Source organism: Acyrthosiphon pisum, chromosome A2, assembly GCF_005508785.2.
Source record: "Acyrthosiphon pisum isolate AL4f chromosome A2, pea_aphid_22Mar2018_4r6ur, whole genome shotgun sequence".
Classification (NCBI taxonomy): Eukaryota; Metazoa; Arthropoda; class Insecta; order Hemiptera; family Aphididae; genus Acyrthosiphon; species Acyrthosiphon pisum.
The window spans coordinates 42,801,331-42,817,376 of NC_042495.1; the positions used below are offsets into that span (position 1 = coordinate 42,801,331).

At 29.5% G+C, this 16,046-nt stretch overlaps 3 protein-coding genes across 3 annotated transcripts in view; 2 read left to right on the forward strand and 1 right to left on the reverse strand.

Moving 5' to 3' along the window:
- Positions 1-1,534: 1,534 nt before the first annotated feature.
- Positions 1,535-8,854, reverse strand: LOC100162684 (cyclin-L1). The gene is made up of 7 exons (XM_001946220.5): positions 8,374-8,854; positions 7,258-7,442; positions 2,917-3,307; positions 2,673-2,854; positions 2,509-2,607; positions 2,281-2,433; positions 1,535-2,126 (listed from the first exon to the last, which is right to left on the reverse strand). Exons 1-7 carry the CDS (start codon positions 8,608-8,610, stop codon positions 2,012-2,014), a joined length of 1,362 nt encoding a protein of 453 aa, XP_001946255.2. The 5' UTR covers positions 8,611-8,854; the 3' UTR covers positions 1,535-2,011.
- Positions 8,855-9,417: 563 nt separating this feature from the next.
- LOC100164769 (cell division cycle 7-related protein kinase) lies at positions 9,418-12,256 on the forward strand. The gene is made up of 9 exons (XM_001946161.5): positions 9,418-9,752; positions 9,826-10,030; positions 10,391-10,484; positions 10,619-10,761; positions 10,823-10,955; positions 11,040-11,282; positions 11,366-11,537; positions 11,647-11,796; positions 11,871-12,256. The coding sequence occupies exons 1-9, from the start codon at positions 9,677-9,679 to the stop codon at positions 12,206-12,208; spliced, it is 1,554 nt and encodes a 517-aa protein (XP_001946196.1). The 5' UTR covers positions 9,418-9,676; the 3' UTR covers positions 12,209-12,256.
- Positions 12,257-13,429: 1,173 nt separating this feature from the next.
- The window catches only part of LOC100570929, a 15,013-nt gene continuing 12,396 nt past the window's right edge, over positions 13,430-16,046 (forward strand). The window contains exons 1-2 of the mRNA XM_029490249.1: positions 13,430-14,513; positions 14,653-15,042. Coding sequence (XP_029346109.1) covers positions 14,503-14,513; positions 14,653-15,042 — 401 coding nt within the window. The 5' untranslated portion in view covers positions 13,430-14,502. The remainder of the gene's footprint in view (positions 14,514-14,652; positions 15,043-16,046) is intronic.

The following is a 16,046-nucleotide window of genomic DNA, read 5'->3' on the forward strand; positions in this document are numbered from 1 at the left end:
TTACGTTTTAAAAATCCAGAATCTATTTCCCTCAAAACCATTTTACGACATCAAAAATGTATTACATAAATTATAAATATTAAATAGGTAATAGTATTAATAGTAATAACTATAATAGTTCCATCTTAGTCCGTGGTCCATACTAGAGATCAGCACGGGCCCGGGCCAGCCCGACCCATACGGGTTAGGTACGGGCTTGGTACGGGCTGGGCCATAATTTAAATATTACGGGTTTGTTATAGGTGCCAGGTGGGATCGTAATATTATTCATCGGGCCGAGTCGGTCAACAATATACAACTTATTAATTTAATTCGTAACACTATATGTGATCTAGGTTATCTAAAATTAATAATAATTGTATTACCAGACCACGGACTAAGATATATCTTAGTCCGTGTACCAGACTGTATGATATTTATAAATAGATCACTGGTAAACACCAATTTTTGTCTACTATGTCAATACTGAAAGGAAATAAAGTTGATGTATATTTTTATTTACAAACGGGCATGGTCAGGTTGGACTTAGAAAAAAATTACAAACGGGCCTGGTTGGGTTGGACTTTGGAAAAAAATTACAAACGGACCGGGCCTGGACGTCGACAATTTATATGTTTAACCTTTGGGCCGGATCGGGCCGAAAAAAAACGGCCTGTGCTGATCCCTAGTCCATACTATCTTAGTCCGTGAAAATAACATACAAATGATACACAGCGTCCCCCGTTACATCTTTTCAATTTCAATCACCAATAATTTATTATCAAATTTCGAAAATGTATACTATCATTAACATTAAAATGAGTAATATATTTGATTGGTAAAGTGCGCCAAGAACTGATGTGTACTTTTGTTGAGTCTATTGGGTTTCCTGTGATATGTCTGCGATATCTACATAATTTTAGCATCCTCAGTGTTTGGCCTCTAGTTGCGCCTATGTACCTCATTAGTTTTAGACTTTTAGTATTATATTATTCTATTCTGTGGTATTAGATTGTTCTCAACAAAATTCATCTTTATTTCCGTTATGAAACTCAGTATAAATTTTTAATGTCTATTCTAGAATTAGGACTTTGAAAACAGTGTAAAATAGACGAATCTAGGAAAAAATACATAGCACGTCATTACATGTCTTTCAATGATGTGCACAAATTCAATTCTTTAAAAAAACGGCTGATTATATCATCTATTTAAAAGTCTTCAACAGAGCAATTGCATATTATCCTTATTTGATTTATAATTATTGACATTTTAATAAAAAATATAACAGTTCCGGTAGGCAAAATAACCTATATATATATATTTCTCACCAACATTGTCCATACAAAAATCTTGCTCATTAAACACGATTTGTGTGTCAAGTTAAATGTTAAAATAAATAAACTTTTACTCAAAAATGTTTCAAGTAAATTTAACTATTTTTTTTTATCTCAAATTACTAATTTTTTGTCTGTGTACAATGTGTACGCATAAAAGTAACACCTATGTATCAAGATGATTCTATGCAAAGATGATACAACATAAAAAAAAAATAATATTTATGTTTTGGGCATTTATTATGAATTATCATTATTTACAATTTAACAAAAAGATTAGACAGGTCAAATCTATGACTCATCCAAACAAAGTACACAAGACATGAAATTTCAAAATTATACATAATAAATTTGTATATCACAGTTGATTAAATTGTTAATTAATCATTTTTTAAATCTAGTTATACAAGAGCTACACTTAGAAATTATTTAATTTATATATATTTTTTAACATTAAGATGGTTCAAGTATAAATAAAAATAAATATATTTACTTTCTTCTACAATTTACATTAATATGTACAATTTAATGTCTTTAACATAGTAAGTAAACCCTGTCTGAAAATAATGAAAAAGCAATGTATTTATACATATTATATGGATTAAATTAACATTTATAAAAAATGCATTTGGTTTGAAATACAAAACTAAGTAATATTACACATTTTAATACATTGTAAAAGTTAAGTAGAACTATAACTACTCATAGCTATAATATTTTTTCCAATAGTTGTAACTCCTAGACTTGGATTTATAATTTTCATCACCTCTATAATCTCTGTAATCTTTGTAGTCTCTGTAAGTAGGTACTAATCTAAAAAATAATTAAAAATCATCTGTTAGAACAAAAAATTGTATTTGTTCCTTCACTTCAATGAAACATTCATTTTTATAAAAACATAAATATAGTATAATAATTAATAATAGGTACGAGTAACTATATTCAAATATATAACTTTTTAACATACTTATTATTGGTTGAAGATTTATGACGACGATATCCTGAAGAACTAGATGAACCAGAGGACGAACTTGAATATCGTTTACGGTTTTTATTTGATTTTCGGTGTTGTTTATGAGTTCTTCTATCAGATATTGATTTGGAACGAGATCGCTCGTGACTAATCAATACAAAACACGAGCTATAATATAATACAATATTGCTTGAACACAATATTTAACAACATTTTTCTTACTTTCTTTTTTTGGATTTCTTTAAATGTCTTGGACTTCTACTTCCAGACTTGGTTTCTGAAGGTGGTGTTCTACTTCTACTTCTTTTTTTAATAGGTTTTCTAAAAGATAAATTTAATATAAATAACATATATATTTCAGTGACAACTTGAAAGTAAATGCATACTTATTTGGGGTAGTTGAACTAATATTTTCAGAGGCAGCAGCAGTTACTCCATTAGTAGGAGGAGGTGGAACAACTTCTGTTTGTATTATTGGGTGCACAATAGCTGCTCTAGCTTTCTCCTTAGCATGATCATATTCTTTCTTCAACTCTTCCACTCTCCTTTCTAAGTCTTCTGTGATAACCTGAAAATTATTAGAAACAAATATGATTATACTGAACATACTAACTATCATTTTCTACTCACTTTAGGTCTCATATAAAGTTTGAGTATTTTACGACAGATGTCCTGGATGTCCGTTTCATTTGAATTGAATAAAGAGTACCATGCTGGACTTTTTGGTAATGGTATTTGTAATTTCCTGGCCGACAAATATATACAGGCACAAGCAATAGTTTCTGGGTCAAATTGGACAAATACATCAGTTTGTAATGAATCATTCATGTAGTTCCAGGACATCTGCATTATTGACTGGTGTTTTTCAAATCCAAGTGCCTGTAGGTACATGACAATGAGTTTATGTGGGTGTTTAACATGCACGCAAAAGCCAAGCTCCTTGAGCACGCGTCGTTCCGCTTTTATTACCTGCGTCTTTTTCTGTACATAGTTTTGATCAAGGACCAACGGCGTAATCAATCTGCAACAGGGGCGGGGTATTTTTGGGTCTTGTTTTGGACTAGTGATCACATGGCAACACCATGGGTAAGACAATAAAGAATGGATAGTATGATCAACCACAACTGACTATGTTTTAATATATTTTTATTTTAAATACTAATTTTATTTATATGCAAAAACATACAACTTTTTAAAATAAGAATAATGTACTTAAAATGCTTCAAATATTGTTGGCTTTTGTTTTTATTTACCGATAGTTGCATTTATTAATTTAATCATCTTGCAGGAATAATAAATAATACTTCATTTTTTTAAAACTTATATTAATGTTCAAAGAAAAGTTCACTATATTATAAGATTTTCTTATTAATAATATAATATTCACTAAACAAATACATAATACTCAAGACCACAATAATCGATTATTACATTAATCTGATGTGTTTTCGATTCATAATGATTATATGTAGTCAAAGCGTTTTACTAAATATATATTGATTCAATTTAATGATTTAGTGTCATATTAATACATCTACCGATATTAATAATAGATAATATAATATTGTAATTAACACAATATTATATTCATTGAAAAATAATTAAGTTTCTGGTAGATACTTTATATAATACTTAGTAATGCATTGTTTAAATGCCATATAAGTCCCTAATCCAAAACACATTTATTATTTTGAAACAAAAAAAATATTATTTATCAAACCATCAGGTAATTTAACAATTGTTAAATTTGTCCTGTTATTAAATGCTTTGATTTCTTGGCTTGATTCCATGCACATTTTAAAGTTCACTAATTTAAATACGTAAATCATGGTTTTCCATATTTCATTAACTGTTTTTAACAATTAACATTCACCTTCAAACAAAAATATGAAAAAAAAAAAAAAAACAAAGTTCACTTCAACTTCTGATTTTATCCAAGTCCTTTTAAACGTCTACAAATAGAGTAGGTACCTTATGAGATGTAGAATAACCATCAAATGGTTCATATGATATCTTCACACATGAATTTGCTATCTTGAATCCCAGTGTGTTTGCCATTGTGCAAATAACAGTTCGTAATTGTCTGTGAAATTCTATGTTGCTTGATACAAAACTTTTATGGTTAAGTATAATCACTAAATTAGAGCACATTATGTTATGCACATTGGTTTTATACTATACCTCTCTTTTTGATAAATACATATATATATATATATTTTTTAAATTTTTTTTGGACAGGCCCTAACACTTTATTGGAGGGAAACCACATAGCTTATTTTTGGTTAAATCATGTTACAATATAATTTTTTAAGGGGTCCAACCGTGTTCTTGACGTGACGACCATCAATTTCAACGTGAATCCACCACGTTCGCTTTCCTCTCCACAATTCAAACCGAGGGCAACTCACCCGGCGGTCAGCTGTGGAAAGTATCTGCGAAAACGCAAGTTATAAAATAAATTTGTGCGTTATATTTGCACTTGGATTAACATTAACAACCACTGACTTTGTTGCATTAGACAATTTACAAATAAAAATAAAGAAGGACAAAACAATTGCAACAAAAACAATGGATTTCTGTGCACCCTACAGTTATCGCATAAAGTCAACACATTGCAAATCTTAAGTGATTTTAATTTTAACTAAACAAAATAAAATAACAAAATAATTAGGTATGAATAAATAACAGAATAAAATAAATATTAACATTTAATAAAAGTACACCTTTATATATAGTATGACTTTACTAATGTTTTGTTTTTTTTTTATTCTAAACAATAACACATTAAGTGCCTCATAGAATTTGATGTGTTTTGCCCGTGTATCCACCAATATGTCGACATCGACCTACCAAGGAACATTAAAAAAAAACCACTGAATACCTGTGTGATTGAACTTTAAAGCGATAAAGATATCTTTAAAATTTATTGACAACGTTATTGGAGTAATGATATAGTTGTCAATGGTAGTCGAGGTACTCAATGTGTTTAACCCTAGAACACACGCTTCACGGTCAAAAAGACCGGGCTTTTAAAATTTTGTTCATTGTTTTAAAAATACAAAATATTAATCTAACCTAATCTGGGTACCTTCTAATTAGATGATAAACTAACATTAGATACAACTCCTAACTGTATACGATCCGATGTCACTAATATAGAAGTGTTCAAAGTTCATTACCAGACATTACGTATTAATATACGGTCAAAAAGACCGTGTGCGTGATCGTAAAAAATCAATTATGGGTTATTTTTAAACTGTGTTTCTAATAATTGCTGCTCGATAAACGAAATTGATAGTTATTATATTTTTATTGCGACTTGTTAGTTGACTATGATTTACGCCATACTGTGTGTGACAAAAAGACCGTGTGCGTGTATTCTCGTGAATATTTTAAATGCGTGTGATCTAGGGTTAAGTAAATTTAAGTTTATATTTAATACCAAAGTATACTTTGTAGTGGTGTTAAAATATATATATTAGGAAACATGTCTTTCTTTTTCTCATAAAAATAAATAGTTTTAACTAACATAACTTGTACAAATATATGTCATCTGTAAATATATTATTTTATTCTGTATTTATCATAGCTATAGAAATATTAGAATGTTTAAGAAATGTGTATTTTGCGACCGCTGTAGGATATCTGAAAGTAATTAAACATCTAAGTAAATTTAAGTAATATTAACTTAAGAGGACGCCACACGTCCATAAAGTCTTAATTCAAAACTTTTTGTGCGGACAAGAACTGCTTTGTCAACAGATCTAGGTGAAAAAACTTTATTTTCACCATAAAAAAAGAATAAGTTTAAGAGTATTTTTTGTATTTTCAATACCTATAATATCACCAAACGAAAAAATCTGTTATTTTCAAGTTTGACTAACTTGATATGAAAATGATAAAACTATATTCTATAGTAAAAGTTTTGTTTCTTACTATAACCGTAATCAACAGTTATTTCCCACACAAAATTGTTTTTTATATGATTCTGTAATCACCTAAAAAGTATCAATAGTACCATTATAGCACTAGTTAAGTTAATTAGAATTAAAATACAGTTCAACTTTTTTATGACAGAATAAAAGACTTTGAAATTGTTTTTTTTTTTTAATGCCTAAATTTAAATCTTTAAAATTGAATGCGTGACGATCTCTTAACATTTAAAAAGATAATGTAATTAAATTATAAGGTGAAAACTATATGTATGAATATAGATAGTTTCAAGTGTTTAACTTCTTTAAGAAGTTGAGATTATGGACATTCATTCCATTAAGCATCCATCAAAATGAATGTCCATACATTAACATACTCAACTCTATTTATATATTTAGGAAAAGGATATGGAACAATAAATAGTTCAAATTAAGCTAAAAATATAATTTTAAAATCAATGACTGAAGAAGATGATTGAAATGAAAATGAAAAATTACAGACGATAAAAACGTGGTTAAATTAATTAACTATCTTATTGGCATTCATATTTTAACTGGGTTGAAGCTTAAGATTTACTTAAGAGGTTTGTACACTAAGTTTATACCTAGGTTAATGTATAGGTTAATATATTATACTAGTAAGACAGTACACGCCTTATAAGATAGATAGGTAAATGTTTTTCCAATGAAATTTGATAACACTAACTTACCTTAAACTAAAGTTAATAAATTAAAATATCTACCTTTTATTTATAGATAATATACTGAATAGGATTTAAATAGTATTGATAAAACCTACATATTTAATTTCTGGGTTAAAAGAAGAGTTGTTAAAAGTTTACAAAACTCGAGTAATTTTAACAGATAAATTTAGAAAATATCAAGTATATACTACTTAAGGTCCAAATCAAAATGGATAATTTAAGTAACGGAAACATAAGCTAACATATTAGTCAGTTGTGATTAAAAATATTTAAACAAGATTCAAATAAAGTAAATAAATATTAATTATGAAAAATAAAAAACCACCTCAACTTACTTTTGATTTAAAACTTGACGGATATGATGATAAACATTAATAACATCACGAATACGCCTTGGTGATTCTTCAACTTTCGAGGCCAAACATGTGCATGCCATTGCAGTTATTTCCATTGGGTGGCGAACAAACGATTTTGTGTAGTAAAATCGCTGAAACAACACCTGTCCAGTTGCCATTGCAACCTGAAAAATCAAAATCACATAATATTTTTTTATAGCAAAATATAAAATTAAGTGACATCATTTTTAACATGTAAGCTTAGTTGTGAATTCAATAATTTTGTATGTAAAAAAAAATTTATTGATTTTTAGCTATTATACCTATAAATTATTATTAGTTTTGGACTCTAAATTAGATTTAAACAATTTTTTTTTTTTATCGATCTTTATTTTAACCTCTTGACTATTAGTATTACATAAATTTACATTGTTTTTTATCACATAGGTAGTATATTTTCTATATTTTCATATTACAGCAAGTTTTAAATGAGGCTAGTAATATTATTAAGTTTATTACTAAGTAATAAACTTTTCTTCTAACTGTCTGTTATTTCCATTACGGTTTAAAAGAATAACAAAATTAATCGTTCTTCAGGGTTAGGTATTTAGACAAAGTTTAATAACATGCGGAAGCAAATGTTAGTATTGACACGTCTTGATGACCACAATTTAAATGAGACAAAATATAAGCACATTCTTAAGCATATCTACAAGTTATCAGAATAATGCCACAGATTATATAATCTGTGGTAATGCAATGTTGATGTATATTACTCTACGAGGTGAAATAATAGGTTACATAACACGGTGGTTGGAATTGAGAACAAAGGAGGAAAAAACCGTGAAAAATAATGGTAAACATTTCACATCAGCTGGGCGAGTTTTGAACCTTGGCGTGCAATACGCACGTACAACGTACAGTTTAATTATAAATAATATATTTTGGTTGCTGTCCACCATTGTGATTCGCAACAAGAAAAGTATTCCAAAAATAAGCCCGAAAATGATATTGTTAAGATAACATATTCGAGAGGCTGAATGAGCTGGGGAAAACTGCATACACTATAGATTAAAAGACCTACATAATGGGTACAAGCTAGTGACAAGGTCTCACCTGGGGCAGTTTAAGCAGTATGCCAGCGGTCTGAATCCACTCACAGCCAACGATCCTTAGGTCGACTTCGGTCTCGAAATCTAACCCATCGATCATCGACGGCGTGGACGTGAGCTTTTCCTTGGGCAACAGTACGTTGCTAAGCGTCAACAGTACCTTGGTCGGTTGTTTTAACACATGGCGGTCGTGGTGAACGTCCGCCGCCGTCGTCGTAGCAGCAGTTTCCATTTTACACATCACCTACTACGCAATTGAAAGATGCGATTTCTTCGGCACAGGGTCTTGAAGAAGAACACTAAACGACTAAACACGTCCTGGATGGAGGAAGATTGCGAGCAAAGGAAATAGACTGTGATAATGTGATAATTTATAACAATTTATTATTTATTTCGCATTTGTAAAAAAAAGCTAACAGTAGTGTAGGTGGTAAGTCGCACAGTTCTCGACAGTCAACTTCCCTTCTCAAACAAGTGTAAACAACAAACATGGCCGCTACGACGTTACGGCCGTTGCTCAGTGCTGCCAATCTCAAAATCAGTGACAACCATCGAGATGTATATACTATACATATTCTCTACTAGTCTATACATCTCGATGGTGACCATGATTAAAGATACTAGTGGGTTTAGTATCTATAAACCTTGGATGGTGACAACCCACAGATTTAAAATACAGATATTTTATATCTGTGTGACAACCACAGATATGTATAAGACAGTCTGTGTGTATAATAACTAGATACCCGACTTCTTCTTATCAATGACGCTGGCAGCCATTTACAACAAGGGCAAAATAGTATTATCAGTATATATGTATATGAATAAATGTAAACATTGCCAAAGTTGCAAATGGCGTCGGGCATCATAATTTAATAATGTTATTATACATATCTGTGGTGACAACATTGAGAAATTATTATTATCAACCATAGACATTACATTAGATAACGTCCTTGAACGGCGCGCTCTCTAGTGGCAGTGCTCTGTACATTAAATATTTTAATCGTGCACTCGTGGCCGCACTGTTTCCCGGTGTAAACAACAACAACACAGCGAGTTAACCATACATTTTCCGGGCCGCCTTTTCGACGTAATTTTTTCGGAGCCAAAACTCGATTTTTATCAGTCTTCTACGGGAACGATTTTTTCGCGCTCTAAACAAACCATCGGCGTAATATCGTGTCCAATCTCACACTTGGTGCCGTTTCTCTTCTCCTTTTGTAGTAGTGATCAGTCGCGCTCACAGACACGCTCATACAAACACTCGCGCACCCTTGCAAACATCCTCATCCGACTGTACTACGATGGCAGCGAATTCCGATACATTTGTAACCAGCAGCAGTAATAACAAGAGTTTCGCAGGGGAGACGTCTGAACAAAGTGAGTAGAGATGGCATACAATGTATTATCTATTCGTACGAATACATTTTTTTAATTTTCGACCTGTTTGCAGAGATCCCGATGAAGGATGAGTCATTCAGGAAGTTGCGCGAGACATTTGTCATCCAAAGCAAAATCGGTGCCGGCACATTCAGCAAAGTGTATCTAGCTTACGCGAGGGGTGACCCCGAGAAGAAGCGTTTTGCTATCAAGCACATTAAGCAAACGACACACCCAGAGAAGTTACGCCGCGAAATTTTTTGTCTACTGAAGATCGGGTAAGAGAAAAGAGTGTATATTTTTGTACTTATAGAGTCTGTTATACCTAACTATTTTAAAGTGGATAATTATTGTTAGTGGTGACTTGTGGATTAAAGACATAACAAGGACGTTTTTATCACACTATACCACCGCCAACTGAGTTATGATTTTCAGTTAGATATTTTATGCTAATCATATTCATATGACCTGATTAAGAGAGTTACATTAAAATCTATCTCGTCATTGGCCATACATATTAATTTTTAATTTTATACTTAAATATAGACAAAACTAAATGTTTTTGTTTTTGTATTAATCATAATACCTATATATTTTTCTAAGTTTATACAATTAATAAGTTCTAAATTTATTTTTAGGGGACAAGATAATGTAATGGGATTAGTAACCTCATTACGAATTGGAAGTTCTGTTTGCTTGGTAATGCCTTATATCAAGCACGACCATCCATTGGTAATTAATTAGTTTTATAGATTATATTGGTACCTATGCATGTATTTATGTAGAAATAAAATTAAACAAATCCTAAAAATAGTTTAAATAGCCATACCTTATTTATGCGTAATTAAATATTTGGGATTTTTCAGACTTATCTATGCACAATGGATGCTAATGAAATGAGATTTTACATTAAGAACCTGTTAATTGCATTAAAAAGGATACATTCTTTCAATATTGTTCACAGAGATGTGAAACCTAGCAATTTTTTGTATAACCGTTCAACTTCAACGTGAGTAATAAAATTTATTTTTACAATTTTGCATTTTAATGATTGTAACTGAATCTTCTAGTTTTATGCTCACTGATTTTGGACTTGCTCATCCTAACATTAACCCTACTAGACGTATGGAAATTAAAAGTCTGCCTGATAATAAGTCTGATACGTCCTCTTACAAACAAAAAAGTTCAAGCTATGGTCTCAATGTAAGGCTTTTTTTTTATATTTGTGTTCATTACCTTTTAACTATAATGTTATTCAAACTAATATTTTTTAAAAAATGTTCTTAGGTTAACCACAAAAGATCTAGTTCAGTAGGAACCACACGATTAAGTTCATATCAAAAACGTATCCTTCAAAACATAGCAGATGACACCAACTCTTTACCTCATGGATGTAATTTAAGGAAAAGAACTAAACTAATGATGCCTAAAGAACCATTACTAAAGGAAAATTCACCCATAAAAAAACAATTAGATGTTCCTAAGAATAATAATACTAGTAATCCAAATGCCATGAATAGTTTATTCCATGTAAGTATATTGCCAACTTAAAATACTCTTAAGAGTGATGTGTATTTTTTTGTTGAATTCATGTATTGTGTTTTTATAAATAGGATAAAAATAGTTTTGCTGTTCCTAAAGTGCAACGTCTTACATGTGATTGTGTAGGAAAATTAAAAGTTTGTAATATTTGTATAAAAAGACCTGAAATGAAAGCTCCTCGAGCAGGAACACCAGGTTTTCGAGCTCCTGAAGTCCTTTTAAAATACAAATATCAAAATACTGGTAAGTGGTAAAGAAAAAGTCAATATAAATAACTTTTGATCCACTAAATGTGTTTTATACTTTAGTGTATAAGATATAAAATAATTTTTTAACACTAATATGTTTACAGCTCTTGATATCTGGTCAGTTGGAGTCATTATGTTAGAAGCTATGAGTCGCTGTTACCCTTTCTTTAGTGCAGAGAATGATTCTACATGTTTAGCTGAAATGATAACTGTTTTTGGGGATAGGGCTATTAAAAATTTAGCCAAAATGTTAGGTTAGTGTTGATATTTATAATGCATATCATATATTATTTATTTCTAATTATCTTTTCATTTATTTTTACATCAGGTCGCAATGTTATTTGCGAAGTTCAAAAACCACCTCTTGATCTTCGGGCAATTTGTCGTCTTTTATGCCATCGATCAAGTGTACAGACCTTAAATCCAACGGCTGTTTCTTCAAGTGATGGTTTGGAAACCTGTAATTTTTGTATGAAACCAATACAACTATCTGGTTGCGAAGTTTTTTCTGATAGTTGTAGCTGTTATTTAAACGTTGCTGATGATTTTCCTTATCCTGCATATGATCTCTTAAAAAAATTGTTATGTTTGAATCCAGTGACTCGAATAACTGCAGATATTGCATTAAAACATCCATTCTTTAAAATGAATGAAAAAAACATTTAAACAAACAATTTATGGTAAATCTGTTATTTATTTATTAAATTTAAATTTTTCATTTGTAAATTTTTAATTGCACTTTTGCCAAATGTAAAATTATTCAACTTAACAATAAAAAAATCCATTATTAAAATAGATTCATATGAACATATTTAAAAAAAAAAATTGAATTTATGTTGTGTAGTTATCGTTTTTTGTTAATACCCAATTTTTTATATCAAATTGTATTAAAAATTAATCTTAAAAATTTTGAACGAGGTATGTATAGTTTTTATAATGTATTTATATTTGTGTTTAATGGTAAGTATTAGATTTAAAAAAAAACCTAGTCACACTATATTTATTAATTAAAAATTTGATTTATACAAATATAAATTAAGGTTTTTTTATTGTTTAAATTAACATAACACAATTTACATAAAATATTGTTAATTTATTGAAGTAATGTATTTTTATTCTAACTAAAATTTAACTTGACTTGTTTACATATTTTGGTAATCTAGATTATATTGACAATATATGATGAATTTCTTCGGATAGTTTTAACTGGAGCTAGGATTTATATTCAATATACAATAGTAAGAAATGCATTCCAGTTGGTTAAATTACAATAAAATATTCTATAATAATATATTAAGATATACAATGAATTGACTAATATTTTCCAAACTCATACAGTGACATTATCTTATAATTTCATGGTAAATTAAATAAAGTTATTTTTTGTCTAGTCTAAATTATTTTTGTTACTCTAGCCCATAGCATTTATACATGTTTATGTTTTCCTTTTGGGAAATACAATATCAAAGATTTTATAAAACTAATAATCTGACGTGATCATGGCCTTTTACACCACTTTCTTTTAAATAAACAATAATTAATAAATAATTTATGTTTGAAATATGTAATAATATATGTAACACTTGAATTATACAAAGTAAAAATTGATTATGTGTATCAATATGAATTGATTAGTGCATATAACTGATCAAATTGTTAGGATTATGACATAATGCATATAAATCCTAGCCCAAGTTGTAATCAATAAGTATTTTATTATTATATACATGTTATTATTTTTTTTAAGACCATTGAAGCAAAGAATTTGATCATGTTTTCAAATTACAGTTTGTTAAAAATTAAATTATTCTAATATTTTAAATCAATAAGACGATTTATAATCAAAATTAAGATTACAATTTTACATTTGTGGAGCACATTACAAGATAGATAAATTATTTTTATTGTTCAAATTTACCATTTTTTTTTTTTTTTTATTGTATTGTGTTTATGCTTACTTAAGTAAAATATTTGTTATTGAATAGCTGTACACTCACTCAATTATAGTTAATTGTATCAAGCTATGATATGGTTAGAAACATTGAATGTTTTGCTTGTATTAAGCCGTTAGGTAATGCTACATTTGTATGTTTTTGTGTGTTGTTCTATACTCTAAACTTTTCTAGTCCACTACATTACTTAGTATATCGTATATGTAATAAAAATTGTATTTATAAAGTTCAGGGTTGTAACATGTTTAAACTGTTTAAAACAAACATACTTTTGTTGTAAACACTTAGTGCGCCAGCCTTGAATGGAAATCAATTGAACTGATTTTTTTCATTTTTTTATTTATTATTTTATGTATTTGTTAAGTTGAAATAATATTTATTGAATCCTTTTGATAAGTAGCACATTCTGTATATTACAGCCATTATGTGGGATTTGTAACTATGATAAGGGTAAAAATTAAAAGACTGTTCAATTTAAATGTTTAATTTCTTATGGTATTGAGGTGTGGTTATTTTTTATTATGTTGTCATGATAAAATCATTATTAATGTAGTTTCATTATTATAAAGTACTGTTGTATATATTTATCATCATTATCATGATGTATAGCATATAACACACTCTTTAGTCATAAATGAATTATTTTAGTAAAAATTTACTTCATAATATTATAAACCCTTGACCCGAGAAATTAATTTACATTATTTATTTTATTTTAGTCAAGAGTACTTAATTTGTACCTATGTATTTGTTTTTTTTTTTGTGTGAGTGTTGTATTTTTAAAAGTTATAAGAAATGTATTTGTCCAACAGACAATAGTTACCATTCATGAATAGATTACTTTTTAACTGTTAAATTATTCATAATGTACCTGTATATTGTAGTCATGGAAATGCCTCCATTAGTTATTACTTATTTTATGTTCAATGTAGCAGTATTAATGTTTTTGAAATATTGTAATAAACCATACTTACATATAAATCTCCTGTTTTGTTTCCGACCACAGAAATGAACTTAAAGTTGAGTGTTTTACCTAATTTTAATTTGAAAAGTTCACAGCTCTATAGTCTATACTAGACTATATTAGATATATAGACAAAACTAAAAATTCCCATTTAATACCTTATAGTTCCTAATTAAACAATTTTTATTTTACAGTTCTGTATTTTTGGTATGCAATTGGTTTGGTGCATTTCCTGTTGTATACGATAAAAATAATAGGTCGTTCTCAATGTCAAAATTTGGACTGTTGTTCACTTCCATACATGTCGTGATTGTCGGGCTACAAATACACACGCATTTGACGATGCTATTTTTCGGCGCTATAAAGAAAACGTCGGCAGTCACGTCTATCGTGTTGAGCACAAACGGGCTTGGATTGCTGTGCATGTTACTGAGAAGAATGGCGTTTGTGAGGGACACAGTTAGATGTTACAACAGCTTGTCCGAATGGCCAGTGGAAATGCCGGTACGAAAGTCGTCAATTGTAATTCTGTACGCCAGCACAGTGGCAGTACTAATCGAATTCGTTGGAGATAACATTGATAGGTAGGTAACGACGGAAGTTACTATTTTTGCATGGGTAACCGCATAGATTCCCGGACAGTCGAAAAAATATCGATAGCATCAATTTTAACAGAAATTTGCGCTTTTTTTGTTATTATTATTATTTTTATAAACTTTAGCCCGGCAACTGACTATATTAGCTATAGTAGGGATTATGGATTATGACTAGTATGGTATTGGTTATGAGGGATGGGTTGATTGGTACCTACGGTAGGTAAGCAACACGTGTATGACTTATTGTTATATTCATTATTCATTGATATTAGTTCGAATCGGATCAGAACTTTCACTTCGGAACGGATCGGAACAGGCATAATTTTATTTATTTTCAAGAATATATTTTCCTATTTGTATTACCTATATAATAATTATTAATATGATATTATATAGTTTTAATATTATTCGAAATCGGTCGCAACATTGGTGTTTTATAAGTTAACTAGGCATTGAAGTACTGAACTCGGCACTTCGTTGCCCGTAAAATGTCAACTCTATATGATTCAAACATTTTACAATTCGTTATTTGATATTCGGTATTTCGGTGTAACGATGTTCAAAACAAAAAAAAATGGTGTAGGTATCTATCGACAAACGTAACATACTACTTGTTATTTTCCACTTCCAAAAAATGTACCTACCTATATGAATCATAAATATGTATTAATAAGTTAATTAACAATTAATTACATATAATCAGAGCATATTTTAAGTAATTTTCACTGGGTGGCACGTCAGTAAAATTGTCTACCAGAGAAGCATAGAAGGGAAATAAACTCTTCTACCTCAATAATTTGAATATAGGTTTATTAACTGAACTCTACTGAGAAAATATATATATCTACAATCTACAAGTTTTATATAGTTTTATTTACTGAACTCTACTGAGACATACCTATATCTACATAACCGATTTTTCAATAATAAAAATGGTACCTACGCGGCAGAATAAACGATATACCTATACCTATACGAGTACCTATACGACT